The sequence below is a fragment of the Phyllobates terribilis genome, unplaced genomic scaffold (genome assembly GCF_046119375.1).
Source record: "Phyllobates terribilis strain yellow unplaced genomic scaffold, ASM4611937v1 Scaffold_2__4_contigs__length_985480577, whole genome shotgun sequence".
Lineage (NCBI taxonomy): Eukaryota > Metazoa > Chordata > Amphibia > Anura > Dendrobatidae > Phyllobates > Phyllobates terribilis.
The window spans coordinates 185319667-185340934 of NW_027362762.1; the positions used below are offsets into that span (position 1 = coordinate 185319667).

The 21268-nt window shown below is 44.4% G+C and overlaps 1 protein-coding gene across 2 annotated transcripts in view; it reads right to left on the minus strand.

The window, feature by feature from the left end:
• Positions 1-468: 468 nt before the first annotated feature.
• Positions 469-21268, minus strand: part of LOC141201219 (retinol dehydrogenase 7-like) — a 124319-nt gene continuing 103519 nt past the window's right edge. For both annotated transcript variants that reach the window (XM_073663358.1, XM_073663359.1), the window contains 2 exons: positions 5787-5953; positions 469-827 (listed from right to left, as the gene is read on the minus strand). In XM_073663358.1, the coding sequence (XP_073519459.1) occupies positions 571-827; positions 5787-5953 (424 nt within the window). In that variant the 3' untranslated portion in view covers positions 469-570. The remainder of the gene's footprint in view (positions 828-5786; positions 5954-21268) is intronic.

The window sequence follows — 21268 nt, forward strand, 5'->3', positions numbered from 1 at the left end:
ACATTGAGCTCATTACTCGGACCGAGCACTCTGGCATTCCAATTTGCTCGACCAGAACAACGAGTAACCGAGCATTTTAGTGCTCGCTCATCACTAGTTGCAATACAAATACTCCAACCCATGCCCAATTAATAACAAATCATTGAGACATCTACTTGGTGAATGATGGCCTAAGGCTGATTGGCACATGAGCTGAATGTGAAATAAAAATAAGATGTGAAGAGAACCTTAGTGGAGCACTGTATTGAGGTAGTTAATGGACACTGTTTTTCAACATCACAATGTTATATAATATTAATTTCTCATATAATCCCACTTATTGTAGTGTTGGTGGGTACATAATTTAAATATATAAATCACCATATGGTCAACTCTAATTTTTTTTTTAAAAAAGTGCTTCCAACTAATTTTTTGTAGTAAATAGTTTATGACACTTAGATCATTACTAATAACACTCCAAAGACTCAATGAGAAATGAATGTTACACTTTATTACATACATTTCTTTTCTTGAACATATGTATTATGAAATATCAGTTAGTGATAATAATCATTAGAATTACAAGCAATTTTATTTTGAATCCATCACATTTGGCTCTGCTTTGATCGTTCTTTCATATTTGGCTGGTTTTGGTGCAGAGCGACACAGTAAATAGTCAGATAACACTGTAGGGAGGTATGATACAGGGATGTAGTAGAGCTTGGCGTCCCAACCAGGAGAATATCTTGTCCAAGGGTGCACAGCGGTCAAAGCATGTTCCATACAATTTGCAACCACATAAAGCCTGGTATTTGATCCTTCCATTAAAGCCTTCAGACCATTTCTGACTGTAGATAAATGAGCAAAAATGTTATTCTATTAATATTAGGCTATACTTCTCTATTAGTTCACACTAACCACACATATCTTTCTGGATAAGCCTCGTGTAATTTTAAGCTTATTGTAAATCTGTAAGAGAAACGGCTTCATGTACTTTAAAGGGATTATCTACCATTAAAGTATTGATGGACTATCCCATTACCTGGCACCCCAAATGACCAGGTGATATCTGCTCTAGGAACTGCTAGATGTTTTTAGTGTATGAAGTGGGACACCACAGTTCTGTACACTGTTTATTGTCTGCTGCCGAGTGCTAAAATGTATGTAAGGTTTACCCTATAGATAATCAATAATTAGTCCTAGTTAAGCACTTTAAGTTTAAATGGTAGGGTTGATATTATAGATAAGAATAAATTTTTTATTTATATAGTGCTAACATATTCTGCAGCACTTTACAATTAAGCGGACATATACAGACAATAAATTCAATACAAGGTATTGACAGAACAGTTTAAACAGTTACATTAGGAGTGAGGGTCCTGCTTACAAGCTTACAATCTACAAGGGAATAGGGGGACTCAATCGGTGAAAAGTGCTTGTTATTTCAGGTCTAACAATTCTAATAAATAGGGATTTTCATATAAAGCTGCATGATCCGGTCATCAGCCAGTATGCTTAAGTGCAATTATCAAGTATCAAGTGCAGTTATCGTGTGCATGTAGGATGTGGAGACAGATGAATAGGCGGGAGCAGATTCTGAATAATATTTAGGAGGAGGGAAGAAGGGAAAGTTAGTTTACTGAGTTGAGGTGGTAATCTTGTTTAAAGAGATGGGGTTTTAAAGTGCGATTGAAGACGTGGGGGCTAGGTATCAGTTGGATCGTCTGGAGTAGTGCATTCCACAGAACTGGTGCAGAATGAGTGAAGTTTTAGAGGCGGAGGTGCGAGGTTTGGGTTATGAGGATGTTAGTGTGACATGCAGAAGTAGTGCTGTTGCTTCAAAAGCATCCAGCAACTATTAGAAATAACACAAGCACAGAAGACAGGAAGTGTTGTGCTTCAGAAGCATCCAGCAACTAGAGGGGTTAATACAGTCACAGGAGACAGGGAGTATTTAGCTGAGCCCCAGGGGGATTGTGGGGAACTTGTTATTGTAGTATGGTTGAAGCCCAAGAGAAAGGTGGTGCGATATCTGTATGTGACAGAAGGCAACTGAATAGGATGCAGATCAGGAGAGAAACTAAACACAGGTCAACTAAACTCCCTGAACTAACAGTGCAGAGTATCATCGGGCAGGAAGATAAGGACTGGGAGGAATTGTGTCACAGGGATCATCTCCCTCATCAAACTCTCCCCCCCTCCATCTCCATGCAGGATAAAGAATGCTGTGTACTATTGTGTCCTTGTGAAGGAAAAGCATGAGGTTGTGCATGCATAGAAGTGTGCTGCTAAGAGATCTAATCTATGCTGAACTGTGCTACTGAAGAGACTGACGTTACTGTACCTGCTTTAATAGACTGTACTGTGGTGAAGCCTGTGTCTTCAAAGAGTTAAATTGTACTAGTCATACTTGAATAAATTCCACTGTTAAACTGTTGATAAAAACTCTTGTCAGATGTGTCTGGTCAGCAATTGAATTTATCGTGTGCCGGAGTGCCGGAGAGAAGCTGCAGCCTATGGTCACCCTGAGTAATGGTTCCCCCAGGATTCCAGCAAATTCATGAAACCCGTGTCGCCCTATCTGAACCTAGCGGCGTGCACTTAATATTAGTCTTAGGTCATTTATAGAATGGAGGGCATGTGTTGGGTGATAGACAGAGATGAGAGAGGAGATATAAGGTGGTGGAGAACTTTGGAGAGCTTTGTGAGTGAGAGCGATGAGTTTATATTGGACCCTGTAGTGAATGGGTAACCAGTATTATGACTGGCACAAGATAGAAGCATTGGTGAAGTGGCTGGACAGAAATACGACCTTGGCTGCTGCATTCAGAACGGATTGGAAAGGAGAAAGTTTGGTAAGAGGGAGACCGATCAGAAGAGAGTTGTAGTAGTTCAGACGAGAGTGGATAAGAGCAACAGTAACAGTTTTGATACAGGAAAAATATACATCTTTTTACCGTGTTGGCCAGTACATAGAAATATATTTATATTTGAGCGTCCTCAGTGGTTGATACCTTTTAATGGCTAACTGAAAAGATGGTAACAAATTGCAGGCTTTTGAGACTACTCAGGTCTCTTCATCAGGCATAGTATAACACATAATCCTTCTACATCATAACACATGTCATTCTACTGCAACTAAGAAATGTGCTCCTCAGACCTGTGGGGGCATCACAAATCTCGACCAGACTTCAATCACGGGACAATAAAACTTTCACACTCTGTATCTATGAACTATTCCAATATTTACGGCTACAACTTTTTATCCCTCTCACATAATGCTAGTTCTGCTTTACGTCACTTGTCTCATCTATTGCATTATTTTTGTGTCTTATTGTGTATAAATATTTGACTCTTCAGATTTTGTGTTATGCTATGCCTGATAAAGAGACCTGAGCAGTTTCGAAAGCTTTCAGTAAGAGTTTTAGCAGTTTCAAAGGTGAGTAAAGGTCGGATTCTGGAGATGTGTTAAAGAGCAGGCGACAAGAGTGGGTGAGTGAATGGATATAGGGAATAAAGGAAAGTTTAGTGTCGAATATGATCCCAAGGCAGCGGGCGTGCTGCTTGAGCATTATTGTTGATCCCTCCAAGGTAATTTCAATGTCAGGTAGAGTTAGGTTAGTAGAGGGGAGAAACACAAGAAGTTCAGTTTTGAAGAGATTCAGTTTAAGATAGAGGGAGGACATGGTGTTGGAGACAGAAGACAAACAATCCTTGGTATTTTGTAGTAGGGTAGGGGTGATGTCAGGGGAAGAAGTGTATAATTGTGTGTCATCAATATACACTGTGTTCCAAATTATTATGAAATAATATTTTCTCAGATTTTCCCAAATTACCTATATGAATTGCAGTCATTGTAATTTTCCAGTCAAATAACTATTAGAGTACAATTTGAAAGGTTTTTGTACAAACTGCCTATGATAACAGTATATTTTTTAAAAAATAAAAAACTCAAACTGCACTCAAAATGCATGTTCCAAATTATTATGCACAGCAGAGTTTTCAATCTTTTCATTTTAATAAAGAACAAAAAAATGGTCATTTTTGAAATTATAAGCATTAGTAGGTTATTAGAAACTGAAATCAAACAGTTTTCAACTCAAAACTTTATTCTAGGTGATGTTATATTTGCACATAGGACCCCTTGTTCGAAAGGAGCTTCTGAACTCTCTCGTCCATTGAATTTGTCAGGTTTTGGATGGTTTCTGCTTTAATTGTTTTGCATGAGGACAGAATACCCTCCCAGAGCTGTTGCTTAGATGTGAACTGCCTCCCTCCATCATAGACACTCCTTTTGATGATGCTCCAGAGGTTGTGAATGGGGTAGAGGTCAGGGGAGCATGGGTGTCACACTATAAGTTTGTCCCCTTTTATGCCCATAGCAGCCAGAGATGCAGGTGTGTTATGTGCAGCATGAGACGGGGCATTATCATGCATAAAAATGATCTTGCTGCGGAATGCACGGTTCTTCTTCTTGAACCATGGAAAGAAGTGCTGTTTGAGAAACTCAACATACATTATGGAGTTAATCTTTACCCCTTCAGGGATCCTAAAAGGGCCGACAATCTCTCTCCCCGTGATTCCAGCCCAAAACATTACTCCACTTCCTCCTTGTTAGCGCCGTAGCCGTGTTTGCATGGGGTGTCCATCAACCAGCCATCCTCCACTCCATCCATCTGGACCATCGAGATCATTTCATGCATGATAATGCCCCGTCTCATGCTCATTTTTTTTAATGGTCACTCTTATACTATAAAATTATTGCATATATACATATTAAAACAATATGCCAAAATTACTTGTCAGGTGCAATGCACAGTTTTGGAATCCACTTCTACCTAGTACATAAAAGTTCCCCAGGCATTATTTGCTAATTCTTGCTAACTGTATTATCCACTGAAGTCAATGGAGAGGTGGCTGCAATTGCGTAAGACCCACCATGTAGTGGTCTATAGGTGTTTTGGTGGTTGCTTGCACTTATAAAAGTGTAGATAAAGGGAATGAAAATGGGTATGTGAACCTCTAACAAATATAATAAACTATTGCTGTGTAAATCTTATTTGCAATCTGTTGAACTGTCCAGGATTTTGCTAATGCTGGGTCATATCTGTTATATGCAATGGTTTAATCTGTGTAATGTGTTAATTTGTATTATTTATTATGTCTACTTTACATTCCTGTGTGTACAGAATTAGTTCTCTTCTGGTGTTTTCTTAGATCTCAAAAAGGTTTGCAGACAAGCTGCAAGCTGAAGAAAGAAGACATCTGCAATATACAACATAGATAGTAAATGGGGATGAGTAACACTTGCTAAATAGTGTTTGACCACCAAAACTAGTTAAGACCAAATCTAAATGTGAAGATGTCATCTGTGGGTGAAGAAGGAACTCATGATAAGGTGCAATTTAGCTGCCATAAGAGTGAAGATTAGTGAAAAGCACATTGGAGCATAGTGGCTTTTTCCTGAGTGTGAGGATTGCCAAACATGAAAGCTATGACTCTGTTTAATCTGTATTGTAGTGACAGCAATGTAGTGTTGAATCTTCATATGATATCAATGAAATCCATCGATTTATAACCAGTCCTAGCAAGCTGTCTAATGGTTTGAAGGGAAAAAAAGTCCTGCAACTTCTACAGAGCCTCTGAGGTAAATATGACCAGAGCCCCTTGTGTTTTATCACTTTCTGGAGTAATAAACTTGTGGGCAGACCTGGTGTCTTTTATACCCAACTTCTCGTCGCAAGTTCACCCTAGCTGCAACAAAGGATTTCTGACACACCAATTGAGATCTGTACACATCAACTTACATTGCTCATAGTATTTCTTGCCGTAGCTGTCTTTAATTTCTTCCGTGAGATTTTCCCAAAGGCGCTTTAAGTTATTTAAATGAGCATCAACTGAGCTCATCATAGGTGTTAGAAAAGCGCCTGGTTCTATAATGGAGACTTTTACTCCAAACTCGCATAGTTCCCTTCTGTAAATGAAAAAAAAAACACATAAAAAGATCTTTCAACTGGGGCGACAAGGAAAGTGGCATAAGAATCAATTCAAATTTTAGTGAAGTGACGGCGAATTTGATTTGTGGGAATTCCTCATAAACGACAGTCACAATTTTATACAGTAGTCATGTAAGGACTGCGTTGGCTTTCCCAAAATACCTTTCAGCTGTATGGGATTTATCTCTCTTTTTCTCTCCCTGGTCTCGAGTTCCCTGCCAAGCATTACATATTACAGTCCAGATCACCCAGTGAGGGCCAATACTACGGAATAACTGCTGTGAATGGACAAAGGGGTCACATGTCAATTTAAAGCTACATAACTACCACTAATTATCCACAACCAGGAGTTTTCCCGTCTCTCTCACATGTCACTTCCAAATTATCCAGGCCAATTAAACACATTAAAACATACGATATTAGGAGATGGCAGACTGTTCGACACATTTCATTGGACTACCTGTAAAATCGGATTTTGGGAAAAATTTGCTGAACGTGGCAAATTTAAATTTCAAATTTTTAGGTCATTTCTAGTCCTTAGTTATTTAGAGTAAATTATAGCCTAGACCAGATAATGATAATCAATAATAACAATAACAATAATAATAATAATAATAATAATACATTACCTATGCAGAGGGGAAGATTGCAGCATTTGTTTAAAGATATACTTGTTTGGAATCCATTGCTTTTTAATGTTAAAGTTGTCCACCTTTTGAGGACAATTATTTTTTCTTACATTCATGTAATTGGGGCTAAAAATATTTTTTGCAATTGGGTTTCATTAAATAGTTTGCACTGTTTTCCTCCTACAACCACTGTATTACTATCTATTGCTGGCTACAGAATGAGTTACCGGGACTGTCAACATTATCTTTATTCTAATAGATGTATTGAGGACATGATTTTGTGGCACTATTATATTGGTATTACAGGTTTTTCTCCTGCTCTTGTTACTACAGTTTTCCTTACAGACGGCACAGCTCTCCAGTTCATAAAATGGCAACTGGTGGAGGAACAAGTTCTGCTGCTGCATGTTGTTTTATACTTGCAAAGAAATTGTTAAAAATGTCCTTGGGTCAAAGCAAAGGCTTCAACCATTTATCACCTGCATACATTAATCTTCATAATGTAATGTAAATATGTCCAAGGCTGTTTTGATCAGTGTGAGAAACTGTAAGGGCTTATTCACATTTAGCGTTTTTTCAACTTGAAAAAAGTTGCATTTACAGTAGCAGCAAATTAACCCCTTAGTGACCAAGCCAATTTTGACCTTAATGGCGAGCCAAGTTTTACAATTCTGACCAGTGTCACATTTTTAGGTAATAACTCTGGAACATTTCAACGGATCTCACTGATTCTGAGAATGTTTTTTCATGACATATTGTACTTCATGACAATGGTAAAATATCTTTGATATGACTTACATTAAAAAAAAAATAATTTGGCAACATTGTTAAAAATGTAGCAATTTTCAAACTTTGAATTCTTATGCCCTTAAATCAGAGAGTTATCGTATATACTCGAGTATAAGCCGACCCGAGTATAAGCCAAGGTACCTAATTTTACCACAAAAAAATGGGAAAACGCATTGACTCGAGTATAAGCCTAGGATGGGAAATGCAGCAGTTACTGGTAAATTTCCCCATCCTGGTACGCATTGCTCCCTCATCCCCAATCCTGATATGCATGGCCCCCTCATCTCACAATCCTGGTATGCATGGCCCCCTCATCCTCAATCCTGGTATGCATGGCCTCCTCATCCCCCAATCCTGGTATCCATGGCCCCCTCATCCCACAATCCTGGTATGAGTGGCCTCCTCATTCCCCAATCCTGGTATGTATGGCTCCCTCATCCTCCCAATCCTGGTATATATAGGACCCCCTCATCCCCCAATCCTGGTATGCATGGCCTCCTCATCCCCTAATGCTGGTATGTATGGCCTCCTCATCCCCCCAATCCTGATATGCATGGCCTCCTCATCCTCTAATCCTGGTATGTGTGGACTCCTCATTCCCTAATCCTGGTATGTGTGGCCTCCTCATCCCCTAATCCTGGTATGCATGGCCTCCTCATCCTCCAATTCTGGTATGCATGGCCTCCTCATCCCCCAATCCTGGTATGCATGGCCTAAGAGGCGCAACTATTTACAAGGGAAAGTTTTTCAGGAGATCATCGTCCTCTTCCTTAATGTCTTTGTACACTCTTACGGGTAACTGGGTACACACATAAAACTGGGCAAACTTGCAGTGTTCCTGCATACCCTGACGGGCAACTTATACACAATTTTAAAGTTTTGTTCCTCTTACTATACTTCAGTAAGGGTGCTCCCTCCGGGGAAGCTCTGGTCCACTGCAGGCTGACCCAGCCGGGTCTTCAGCACTGTAGGATGTTGTCTCCACCCGGTGGACGTTCGGGGCGTACCAGCCCCTGGCACTTCGGTGCCTGATGTAGGACGCGGTGTCCCCTGGATACAGGTCCCGATCTGGGTGTCCTTCTTGCAAGCGGGACTCCACATCTCTCCTGTTCACAAAGATATCCGTGTCGGACAGTGGGTCCCGGATGAACCCCCATCCTGCGTCCTGATTAAATTTGACTACGGTCCTGGTGACTCTGGGACCACGAGCTGCTTGCTTGTCTTTGCGGGCCCGGGCCTTCTCCTCCATATTCCTGGCCTCTAACTTCTCCCACCGCACGCGCCGTGAGCTGCACTCCCTTTCGACCTGGACCAGCTGTTGGTGGCAGAACTCTTTGCGGCGGGTTGCGGCTGCCTTGGTCTCCTGGGAGAACTCCATCAGGTCCTCCCCAGAGTGATCCCACTCAAACTGGGCCTCATCTTTCGGTACCTGGGAGATGGCGGCGGGCTGCGGAGCGGGTAGGAGCGAGGGCCGCTGGTCCTCCACCTCTGCGGACCAGTCCCACCGGCGACGTCTGTACACCCACTCGACTGGCGGGGGAGTTGGTTCCTGCAGGTGACCCAGAAGCTGGTTGGCTGTGCCTGGGCCTGCGGGGCGTGCAGGGCAGGCGCGCCCGGGACTTGTGGGCCTTGCGGCGGGGTCAGAAGCGGGCTGCCGCTGGTGGCAACAGGGGTCGGAGGGCTTGGCTGTGGGCCTAGGAGCGGGCCGCCGCTGGTGGCGCTCGGGGTCGGAGGGATTGGCGGTGGGCCCTGCTGCGGGGTCAGGAGCGGACTGGTATTGATAGCGCCCAGGGTCAGCGGCTCCACCAGGGGGCCCAGGAGCAGGTCGACGCTGGCAGCGCCCGGGACAGGGAGACTCCTCCTACCTGCTCCCGCGGCTGCTCCTGCGTCACGTGTCGCCTCCTGGCGCTGGTCGGGATCCGCCAAGGCTGGGACACCGCCGGTGCTTGTTAGCGTCGTCGGCTGCCGGTTCACCATCCGCCGTTCCATCTCCCGTTTCCACTCGGTGATGGCGTTGGGCTGGGCCCTCTCCATTCTCCTGTCCAGGTCTTCCATCCCAGAGCGGAGGAACTCCGAGTCCTCCTGGGGCAGCTTAGCCACTAGCTCCTCCAGGGTGTAGGGTGCTGCAGCCTGCAGCAGGCCGCTTGCTGGGGCCCTGGTGATGCCATCCTCCATCTTCCCCACCGGGTGCGGTCTGTCTAGACTGATCCAGACCACGCCCTGTCTCCCAGTTTTCTTCTCCCCTCTCCCCTTTTGGGGGCGGTCCCAGGGCAGTTTGTTGCAGTCCCATGGCAATCTGCGGTCGGTCACTTTCAGGGTCAGCCCCCCCACCTTGATGGACACACTTGCATACATGACCACTGCTGTTTGGGGCAAGCTCCGCTTCTGGCACCATTCTGGGACCTGGCCCACGATGGGAGGTGGTTTCTTGTCATCTTTTAGCACGCACATAATGGCGCCCGTTCTTCTGGGGTGGGCGCCACATTCAGTACAGTGAAACAGTCTCTAGGTGCGCGATACCCGGTGATAACGGGTTCGTTGCATATCCTGCCAACTACGCCAAAGTTGACACGCCCCCTGGGCCGTGGGGTACCCGGAGCCGGGCCGGTAGACGCTGGGGGTTGTAGTCACGGTGGTGGTGACCCGGTCCGTGACCCAGGGCGGTCAATCCAAGGTGTATTTATATATATGGGTGTAAATGTCCGACTACGCCACCTGTGGAGTGGGGCTAGTGAGGCTGCCGCTGCGGAGCAGTCCTCTGAAGCTGATGGTTTGGCAGCAAGGGTGATATAACTCCCCACAGGAAGAGTGTAGCTTCAGGGCAGTGTGCGTGGATGATGGTGGTTGTGCAGGGCGTTCCAGTGTAGTGAGTGCTGGCACAGCAAGGAACACAGAGACAAGATAGTGCAGTCGCAGGGTCTTTACTCACAGTTGTTGCAGTCCAGGTTACAGGTACCAGAGCAATCTCCCCCGTCACGCTGTGCGTACGCAGTGAGGGGCTCAGTCCACCCCCAGATAGCTCCGGAGTACTTATCAGGGCCCTCCTTCTGTGTGTCCTTTCTCTGGCCTTCTCCCTGCACCTCACACCTAGCGACACTTCTATCCGGTACCCTCGGGCCTTGGCGGGCGACGTATGTTCCGTCCCCTGGGTCCTATGTGGCTACCTTCTTAGTGAAGCTGGAGTGGACTTCTGGCTTACAGTACATAAAGTGCTGCAGCCTCCGGTTTCTAGTTGAGCATTAGTAGTTTTCTCCACTAGATGAGGGACCGGTTCCCCTTATCTGGCCTAACCACTCTACCTCCTGGTAGCAGCGGGCGTACGGGTGGCTTGCTGCACGGCCCGTACCCCTAGGGTCCCTTCACTCCTCATTCCTGGAGCCGTCCTGCTCCGTCTCCTCTCAGACTTGGGACTCAGTGCTAGGCCCGCCTCCGGAGCAGAGCTCGTGCAGAGCCTCTGCTCCTGTCACCTTCCTCCTCTGACTGTCCGTACTGACGTAAGATGGTTTCCTATTTATACAGCTTCTGAAGTGCTCCCCTGATCTACGTTCTCCACCCACACCCACTACATGGTTCTCCCTCTCTAGGTGGTTCCCCCCCACTCCAGCCAGGGACCAGGGACTGTGCTCTCCCGTAGGAGCAGTCTCGCCCTGTCCCCCGGAAATGTGGTGTAGTGAATGCAGGTGTTAGGGTCCTGAGCTGTACTCCTTCCTTACCTGAGAGTGAGATACTACACCTCTGGGTGAGATGCAGTACCTCTGTGGCGACTGAACCCTCAGGGGCGCCACACTCACCCAAGCATCTCACTGTTCGAGATGCTCGGCACACCCCGAGTATTTCCTGGAATGCTCGGCGGGAGTTCGGGTCCCCACCCTGCATGTTTGGCGCTCTTTAGAGCGCCAATCAACATGCAGGGATTGTCTGCCACACATTGTAATCCCGCAGCCATGTTGGTTGTGGTATTACAGTGATTGGCTGGCCGCACAGCATCATCAGGTCTATATCAGACCTGGTGCTGTGCTCGTCACAGTCTACTCCACAATCAGACAGTGTAGGGAGAGGTGCTGCAGAGCTAGGGAGAGATTTGGTTGTTTATTAGTTAGTGTAGGTATTCTACAACATTCTCTACATATCCATCTCAACTAACAGTCCTTCTGAGAACTAATCTAGCTGCAGAGATATCAGTGCTAGGCAGGCAGGGTATATAGCAGACTGCAGTGCACATAGCAAAAGGGTCCATTCCAGTTCTGTCTGCTGGTGCTTTTACAGATATTTGTAGAAATAGCTCCAGGTATCAGGGGCCAGGAATAATTTTTTTTTTTATCTTAATCCTGATTATTTGTTTAAAAAGCAATCCAGAGAACACAGTTTTTCTGCGTCATTGGCTTGTTGGCACTGCAGAATACAGTCAGTTCCTTTCCATATTACAGCGCTAAAAATCCAGCTATTTAAAACTGTGGTTTGTCCGTCACATGGATCACATATAATTGCCCTGAAAATTCTGCCATTTCTGACCTCCATTTAAATTTTGTTGCAGTGTGTCAGTGAACTTATTGGCACGAGGTCGTCGCTGTTAAATATAGTTACCTACAGGCCAGCTATTTAAAACTGTGGTTTGTCCATCACACGGATCACAAATAATTGCGCTGAAAATATTGCCATTTCTGGCCTCCATTGAAATTAATTTTGTTTCAGTGTGTCAGTGAACTTATTGACACGAGGTCGGCGCTGTTAAAATTAGTTACCTACAGGCCAGCTATTTAAAACTGTGGTTTGTCCATCACACGGATCATATATAAGTTCGCTCTAAATTCAGCCATTTTTAGTGAGCGTGGAAGATATTGTCATCCATTTAAAATGGGCAAGGCGCGTGGTAAGGGACGGGGAACTGGATGTGATGGTGATGGTGCATGCAGCGGACGAGGCCGTGGGCAAGCAGAGATTGTGCCACAACAAACACCCACATCGTGTCGCTCGACCTTCCTGTCCCAATTAATAAGGGACCACAGAACACCACTATTGAACACAGAGCAATGTGAAAAGGTTATTGGTTGGATAGCAGATAATGCTTCTAGTCACTTAGCCACCAACATCACCCTTTCTTCCACACGGTCAAGTCTCAGTAGCTGTGAGTCTGGACCGCATATTCCTTAACCTGATCCTCCTTCCTCCCACCATGCCGAGTGCCCGGAGACAACTGATCCCACACTTGGACACTCGGAAGAGCTGTTCACTTTTCCATTTTTACATTCGGGTCCCTCGCCTGGCCAGCTTCAAGCGAGTCAAGAGGAGAACGCGTGTAGTGATGCCAAAATATTGGAGCAGCCACGGTCACACAAAGGTGACGGTGGTAAAGTCCAATTACTGTCATAGTCAGTATCATCAGGTGGATGATGATGTTGAGACACATTTGCCAGAAAGTCAGGAGGATGAAAAGGGTGCGGAAGTGGAAGATGAGATGGTGGATGATATAGTAACTGATCTAACCTGGCAGAGGGACATACAGAGCGAGGACAGCAGCATACAGGGGAAGGAAGGCATAGCACCACAACAGGCAGTAAGAAGCAGTGTGGTGGCCGCAGACACTCCCAAGAGTTGTTCACTTTTCCATTTATAGATTCGGGCCTCTCGCCTGATCCACTTGAAGCGGGGCAAGAGGAGGTCGCATGTAGCGATGCCCAAATATTTGAGCAACCACGGTCATATGAAGGCGACGGTGGAAACGTGTCACAAGAGGTGGACGATGATGAGACATAATTGGCAGAAAGTCAGGAAGAGGACCACAGTGCGGAAGTGGAAGACGAGGTGGTGGATGATATGGTAACTGACCCAACCTGGCAGGAGGACATGCAGAGCGAGGACAGCAGACAACAGGGGGGAGGCAGGAAGAGCACCCCAACAGGCAGGAAGAAGCAGTGTGGTGGAAGTTGCCAGTAAAACTGCTAGATCTTCCCTAGTCTGGTTGTTTTTTAAAAACTCAGCCGATAACCCCAAAAAGGCCATTTGCACCACCTGCCAGGCCAGCTTCAGCAGGGGTAGCAACCACCTCCACCAGCATGATCAGGCACATGGCAACAAAGCTTCCGACTTTGTGGGCCGAACCCCAGGGTCCAAGAACAGTGTTCTCGGGTGAAACCACTGCTTCTTCCTCTGTTGTGCATGCAAGCCAATCCCCTGTCCATGGTGCATGCGAAGATGCCTCCAGCCCTGGACCTGTCATTGCACACTCTCAACTAGCACCATCAGCAAGCACGTCCATGTCCCAGCGCAGCATTCAGTTGTCCATACCCCAGTCCTTGGAATGCAAACGCAAATACGCAGCCAACGTCCCTGTATTGCTAATAAAAGTATGGATATCTTATAGCCTGCATATTGTAACATATTGTTTATATGCTTTGATAAAGTGTGGTCATTAGACCAAGTGTGGAATATATTGCAATATACTGCAGTGTAATATCATTGATATACTCTGATACTGATAAAGTAGTTCTTTTACATGAACTGTCCTTGATGCATGCTATCCACAAAGTGTTTGCTAGGTGTCAATGCCTTAAGACAATGTTAATTGTTCTATGGTCTATGAAGTTGTGTGTTTCAAAGATTCATTATCCTGATTTGTACACAAGTGACCAGTGTTATATTTGCTTTGACAAATAGTGTTATTGTAACCAAAATACTGATTCAGATAATGTATGTACACTTACCATTATGTTCCATAAGAAATACACAGATCTATTGTCTAAAACAATGTTTATAGGTAAACTTCTCGAGATTACAGAACCTGGCCAATTCTGTATTATCGAAGACTCATACTTATAAACATTAACCAGTTTTATGCTTCCATTGTCTAAGCCTTATAAAAGTCACTGGAATCATGATACAGACAGAAGCCATAAGTTATACCTGCACTGATGTGTAGTGTTGTATGTACCTGCCCATGCAGTGTTGTGAAGACTTCCAGGGGTCTCTCTGTCTTGGTGAAATTGCTTCTCTGATGTTCCAGACGGATGATGTTTAAAAGCTCCTTGGTGACGAAGTGAGTATATATATGTACTTAACCTTTGTATTATAACATATACAAAAGTGTATGCAATATCATCATATCATACTATTCCTTTAATTATGTATTTTACCTTTTAAATCAACTATTATAAATAAAATTGCGTTATATCGCAAAGGGTTGCCTTCTTTAAAGCCGTATCCGAACCTTATTGCTAAAAACTTGGCATAACATTTGGCGTAGTCGGCATGATACGCAGAAGGCTCAGAAGTTCTTTTTTGTTAAAAATTACAATCATCTTGAATTGATAAGGACTCTGTGTGATAAGGTGTGATAGAGTGATATTGTTATATTGCGTAAAACATGCCTTTCTTTAAGAGAAAGGTAGGTGTAAGTGAGTCTGTTGAGATTCCAGGTTGGGAACACACTCCCTATTATATTTTGGCAACCAAATGGTCCCACAGTGCTGGTTTGAGTGAAGCGTGGGACAAATGTTTGAATGATGCTGAACCTGATGATGTGGTTTCATGCTTGCAGGAAGTGAAAGTAGAAAAAGGTAAAGAGTTGGGCGCTGTTGGCAGGCGTGGATGGACCCTGCTGTATGCATATAGAAAACAGCATGAGGAAAGAATACGTATATTAGCAAAAGTTCAGGAATTGGAAAGACCGTTGTGTGAGGCTCAGAATGCATTGGTTATAGCACAGTGTCAGAATAAGTTATTAATGGACAGATGTGATGGATATCAGCATGTTGCAGAAAAGGCTGCTGTATGTGTAGCGCAGTATAAATACAAAAGGAGACGAGGGAAGGTTAATAAAAAGAAAGTAGCTTTGGCCATAGCCAAAGCAGGGATAGAGTGGAGCCCTGATCAGTGGGATGGGGATGTATGGGATTCAACTGACTCCGAAAACATCACCGATCCAGAGACTGAGGATGAATATTTCAATGGAAAGAGAGAAATTGATCCTCCTCTTAACCCAGTGAAAGTTCATCCTATATATCGGAGACTGATGGTAGAGACTGCTGCAGGTAAACAGAATAAGAATGCAGTAGAGGATTACAGTCAGCAGGAGCTTAATGACCTTCATGATCGTTTTTCTCAAAAGCCAAATGAATCTTTGGTAGCTTGGGCTGTCAGATTATGGGACATGGGGGCTCATGGAGTGCAAGTGGATGCAGTGGATGGTTCAAAATTTGTCCAACTCAGTCATGAACCTGTAGTGAAGGAGGCCTTCCGTACCTTGACAATTCAGCAGCCACATGTGGTGTGTAGTATGCTTGATGTTGTGGCCATGGCATTGCAGCATAAATACCCATCAGAGGCAGATTGGCCACCAAATGAAAAACCATGGTTTACATTGAAAGATTGTGCTCAGAGATTGAAGGAGGAGGTCATGAAAAATGCTATTTCAGCAAATACATATGACGATTACATGCAAGTTATTGTAAGTGTATCTATTAGAAATCGCATCATTAGAAATGCCCCTCCAGCCTATAAGCATATCATGATGACACTAATGATAAATCAGACTGGGAAAACTATTGCCAATACATTGGAGGCAATTAGACAGTTAGGGGATCTGGGAGATTGGGGTCCCAAACAAAAGGGTAATTTTCCCTCTGAAGAGCAGCGTGACAATGTCAAAAGTAACTACAATCCTAGATCCCGCATTACACGGAAAGATATGTTTATGGCCCTGATAAAGGATGGTGGCCACAGGGATAAAATAGACGGGATTGGTACTGACGAGATGTGGAAATTGTATCTAAAGAGAGAACTTAATAAAAAGTCAGGGGTTTCACATAATAGAAAGGTTACAGTAAAAGATTCTGAATCCCCACAGCAGGGGCCGGGCAGGACATGGGGAGAGAGAGGGCCCACTCCCTCCTCGTCGCCAGCAAAGCCCACAGCACCGGTGTTTGAGGATCTTTATGATGAAGTTAAATCCTTGATACAGGAATTCAAAGCCCAACAGAAGGGGGCATCAATTTCTCCTAATAAGATGTCTTCATCTGAAATGGAGGATCGATGGAGGGAGACAGATAAAAGTGACTGACATGCTGGCCACGCCCCACATATGTTGGTAGATACAGGGGCGGAGGCCAGTTTGATTAAGGGAACTCCAAAACAATTCAGTGAGTGCAAGGTTATAACTACAGAATTAGGAGGAAAGCAAATTGAGGCAATTCAGGACAGAGCAAAACCAGGAGTTAGTGGAATCTCCACATTGCATGAGAAGTTAAGCAAAGTCTCTATGGGACTTCAGGAGCAGGAGATACCCTTTGAACAATTGATTCCTGAGCAGAGGAAACAAGTGTGGTCAGCTAGTTACCAAGGCAACAACCATGTGTGGAACGCAGTGGGCTATCAGACTACAAGTATACATAGCAAAGAAGTATGGGGAAAAGAGTTGTGGCAAGATATCTGGGCAACTGTGCAAATGATTAAAGTGACTGTGTTTCATGTTGATGCTATTTGTGCTTCAGATACCCTGGAAAGACTCTTCAACTCAGTAGCAGACGAACAGTCCAAAATATCAGTCACTGAATCCAATAAAAAGACTGACACCACTGAGGAGCTCCTTGGACTGACTCAATGGGCACACACCAGAGGGGTGCCCATCAGGTTAGATTTGATAAAGGAAACTGTCATGAAGTGTCAACATTCAAAACAGAGACCAATCCCTCATGTGGTGAGAGGCCAGAAAGCTGGAGGAAAACTTCCTGGGCAAATTTGGCAAATGGACTACATTGGCCCTCCTCTACATGCTGGAGGATGCGTATGCATGGCTGTGGATGCACATTCTGGGTTTACGTTGATTTTTACCTGTAAAATGGCCAATGCTAACAATACTATTAAGACTTTGGAAACAATGGTATTGTACTGTATCCCAATACAGATTCAAAGTGACAATGAAAGTCACTTCAAAGAAGCTGTAAAGAAAATCAGGACTGCTATAGGCTTGCAAATGCAACCTGAGCATTTTGGTCTTAAGCCCCCATCTCACATAGCGAGATCGCTAGCGAGATCGCTGCTGTGTCACGGTTTTGGTGACGCAACAGCGACCTCACCAGCGATGTCGCTATGTGTGACACTTTGCAGCGATCAGGCCCCTGCTGTGAGGTCGCTGATCGCTGCAAAGTGTCCTGGACCATTTTTTGGTCGTTGGCCTCCCGCTGGCCAGCACACATCGCTGTGTGTGAACAGCGGGACCAACGATCAGGCTGGTATCCATGGTAATCATCGGGTTACTAGGGGCACGCGCGCACTTAGTAACCCGCTGTTTACCATGGATACCACTCTGCTACGGTGCGCGGGAGGTTACCGTTCACCTTAGCAGAGTCGTATCCATGATAAACATCGGGTTACTAAGTGCGCGTGTGCCCCTAGTAACCCGATGTTTATCATGGATACGACTCTGCTAAGGTGAATGGTAACCTCCCGCGCACCGTAGCAGAGTGGTATCCATGGTAAACAGCGGGTTACTAGGGGCACACGCGCACTTAGTAACCCGCTGTTTATCATGGTTACGAGCCTGCTCCTGCTTCAGCAGCAGGCTGGTAACCGGGAGCAGGACATTGTGGAAAGATCCTTTCCACGATGTCGCTGCTCCCCTGATCGCTGGTGAGCCTGCCTGTTTGACAGCTCACCAGCGATGTATTAGCGATGCAGCAACGATCCCTGACAGGTCGTATCGTTGTCGGGATCGCTGCTGCATCGCTTAGTGTGACGGGGCCTTTAGTCTTATAACCTCAAGGTCAGGCTTGGCCTTAAAGGGTATTCAGGTAATGGGAGGAGTGATAGACCAGGATTATCAGGAAGAAATTAAGGTACTTTTAATGAGTTATGAAGAAAAGCTCATGATAATACATAAGAGAGATAAGATAACTCAGTTACTGGTACTGTCTATTTCTAAAACGAAGGTGGTCAGAGTAAGGACCCCTGCAGTTGTGAAAGTCAGAGGAGGTGAAGGATTTGGATCCTCACATCCTATCAATGATGGTGTAAAAATCTGGGTGAAACAACTGGGTGACAAAGGTCCTCCAGAACCTGCTGAGGTAATTGTTCAAGGAGCAGACAATGTGTTGATAGTTATGAAACCCGGGCAAAAGAAAGGGGAACACATCCCAATTGACCGGGATTTTGTGCAGAGAATAATATGTGTTTTCCCTTTAGATCAAAATCTGGAAATGATGACCCAAGCGATCTTCAGACCGAAAATCGAGAGGTCAACCATGGAAAATGTGGCGTCATGGAAAACCAAACAGAATCTATGGATTTACTTAGCTCAAATGATGAACACTAGCCATTTTTGCGTGACAAAGGTTACCACTGCTATCAATATATTTGAGACTTGGTGGCAGTACCGACCCCCTTTACTGTTATGGACAAAACTTATAGGGGTAGCTACTCCAGATGACGATACAGAAGGAGAAGTTGTGACCCAGAACTTCACGTGCAATCCATATTGTGCCTGTTTGAACTGCATGGGGGAAAGCTTTTTGGCAGAGGAGATGATTACCATGAAGACTTTGAGTATTAGGCTGTGTGCCCACGTAGCATTTTTCAAGCGTATATGCTGCGGAATTTCCGCAGCGTAAACGCTTGAAAAACGCATGTATATCCGCACCCCATGGTCCCCAATGGGATTCCGCAAGTTCTATGCACATGCTGTGGATTTTTCCGCAGCGTTTATGCCGCGTTCAAAAATCCGCAGCATGTCATTTAATTTTGCGTTTCCGCAAGCGGAATTGCCTTTGTCCAATGCATAAAAAACGCAAGGCAATTCCGCATGTGGAAAACGCGTGATAAACGCGCGATAAACGCGTGCGGAATTCCGCATGCGTTTTTCCGGGAGAGGACTTGCATTTATGCAGCAGAAATTTTCTGCTTCATAAATGCAACGTGGGCACATAGCCTTAGGCTATGTGCCCACGATGAAGAAATGAAGCAGAAAATTTCTGCAGCATTTCTGCATCTCCCTGGCAGAAAAAACGCATGCAGATTGTGCATGCGTTTTTCCTGCAGAATACATGCGGATCCACATGCGGATTCACATGCGTTTCCGCATGCAGATTGACAAGCGCTTTCCAGGCGATAGCATCACTTGGAAAGTGCTTGACAACTAGGTCACACTGTATAAATCCATGCAAACAGCATGGATTTATACAGCGTGAACCGTAAAAATTAAAACAAATCAAGCTATACTCACCCCCGAGGCCCCGGCGTGGCTGCAACGCTGGTTCCTGTCTGGTTCCCGGCTGCCGGCATATCGCGAGACAGAGCGGTGAAGGGCCTGCGGTCACATGACTGTGACGTCACCGCAGGTCCTCAAGCGATGCCGGCATTCAGAGAGAAGCCGCCGGACAGGTGAATATAACTTTATTTGTTATTTTATTCTTTTTTTACAGGTACAATGGTACCCAGGTCTGGATGAGAGTCTCCTCTCATCCAGAACTGGGTACCATCCGCACATAGAGACGCATAGAAGCTGCTTGTACAAATGTACAGTCGCGGTTTCTATGCGTTTCAATGCTAGTCAATGGCGGGAGTTCCGCTGCGCTTCCGCAAAATTAAATGACATGCTGCGGATTTTTGTACGCAGCATAAACGCTGCGGAAAAATCCGCAGCATGTGCATAGAACATGCGGAATCCCCTTGGGGACCATGGGGTGCGGATTACCTAGCGTTTCACAAGCGTTTCCGCTGCGGAAATTCCGCAGCATAAACGCTTGAAAAACGCTACGTGGGCACCCAGCCAAAGGCCAGCTGATTTATTTTTTGCTATAATTTGTTCATGCATTGCTTTGTGTTGTTGTACACAGTGTACACTTCCATTATTATTTTTATGTCAATCATCCGCTAAAACCATCCACTTTGGATAGGGTGCTTTGTATAAATAATGTGTGGCTATAAGATATCCAAGTGTGGATTGTATTGTTAATAAAAATATGGATATCTTATAGCCTGCATATTGTAACATATTGTTTATATGCTTTGATAAAGTGTGGTCATTAGACCAAGTGTGGAATATATTGCAATATACTGCAGTGTAATATCATTGATATACTCTGATACTGATAAAGTAGTTCTTTTACATGAACTGTCCTTGATGCATGCTATCCACAAAGTGTTTGCTAGGTGTCAATGCAGTAAGACAATGTTAATTGTTCTATGGTCTATGAAGTTGTGTGTTTCAAAGATTCATTATCCTGATTTGTACACAAGTGACCAGTGTTATATTTGCTTTGACAAATAGTGTAACCAAAATACTGATTCAGATAATGAATGTACACTTACCATTATGTTCCATAAGAAATACACAGATCTATTGTCTAAAACAATGTTTATAGGTAAACTTCTCAAGATTACAGAACCTGGCCAATTCTGTATTATTGACGACTCATACTTATAAACATTAACCAGTTTTATGCTTCCATTGTCTAAGCCTTATAAAAGTCACTGGAATCATGATACAGACAGAAGCCATAAGTTATACCTGCACTGATGTGTAGTGTTGTATGTACCTGCCCATGCAGTGTTGTGAAGACTTGCAGGGGTCTCTCTGTCTTGGTGAAATTGCTTCTCTGATGTTCCAGACGGATGATGTTTAAAAGCTCCTTGGTGACGAAGTGAGTATATATATGTACTTAACCTTTGTATTATAACATATACAAAAGTGTATGCAATATCATCATATCATACTATTCCTTTATGTATTTTACCTTTTAAATCAACTATTATAAATAAAATTGTGTTATATCGCAAAGGGTTGCCTTCTTTAAAGCCGTATCCGAACCTTATTGCTAAAAACTTGGCATAACAGTCCCACAGGCCGCATTACTAAACTCCCACATTTCACGAATGCTTGCGCTT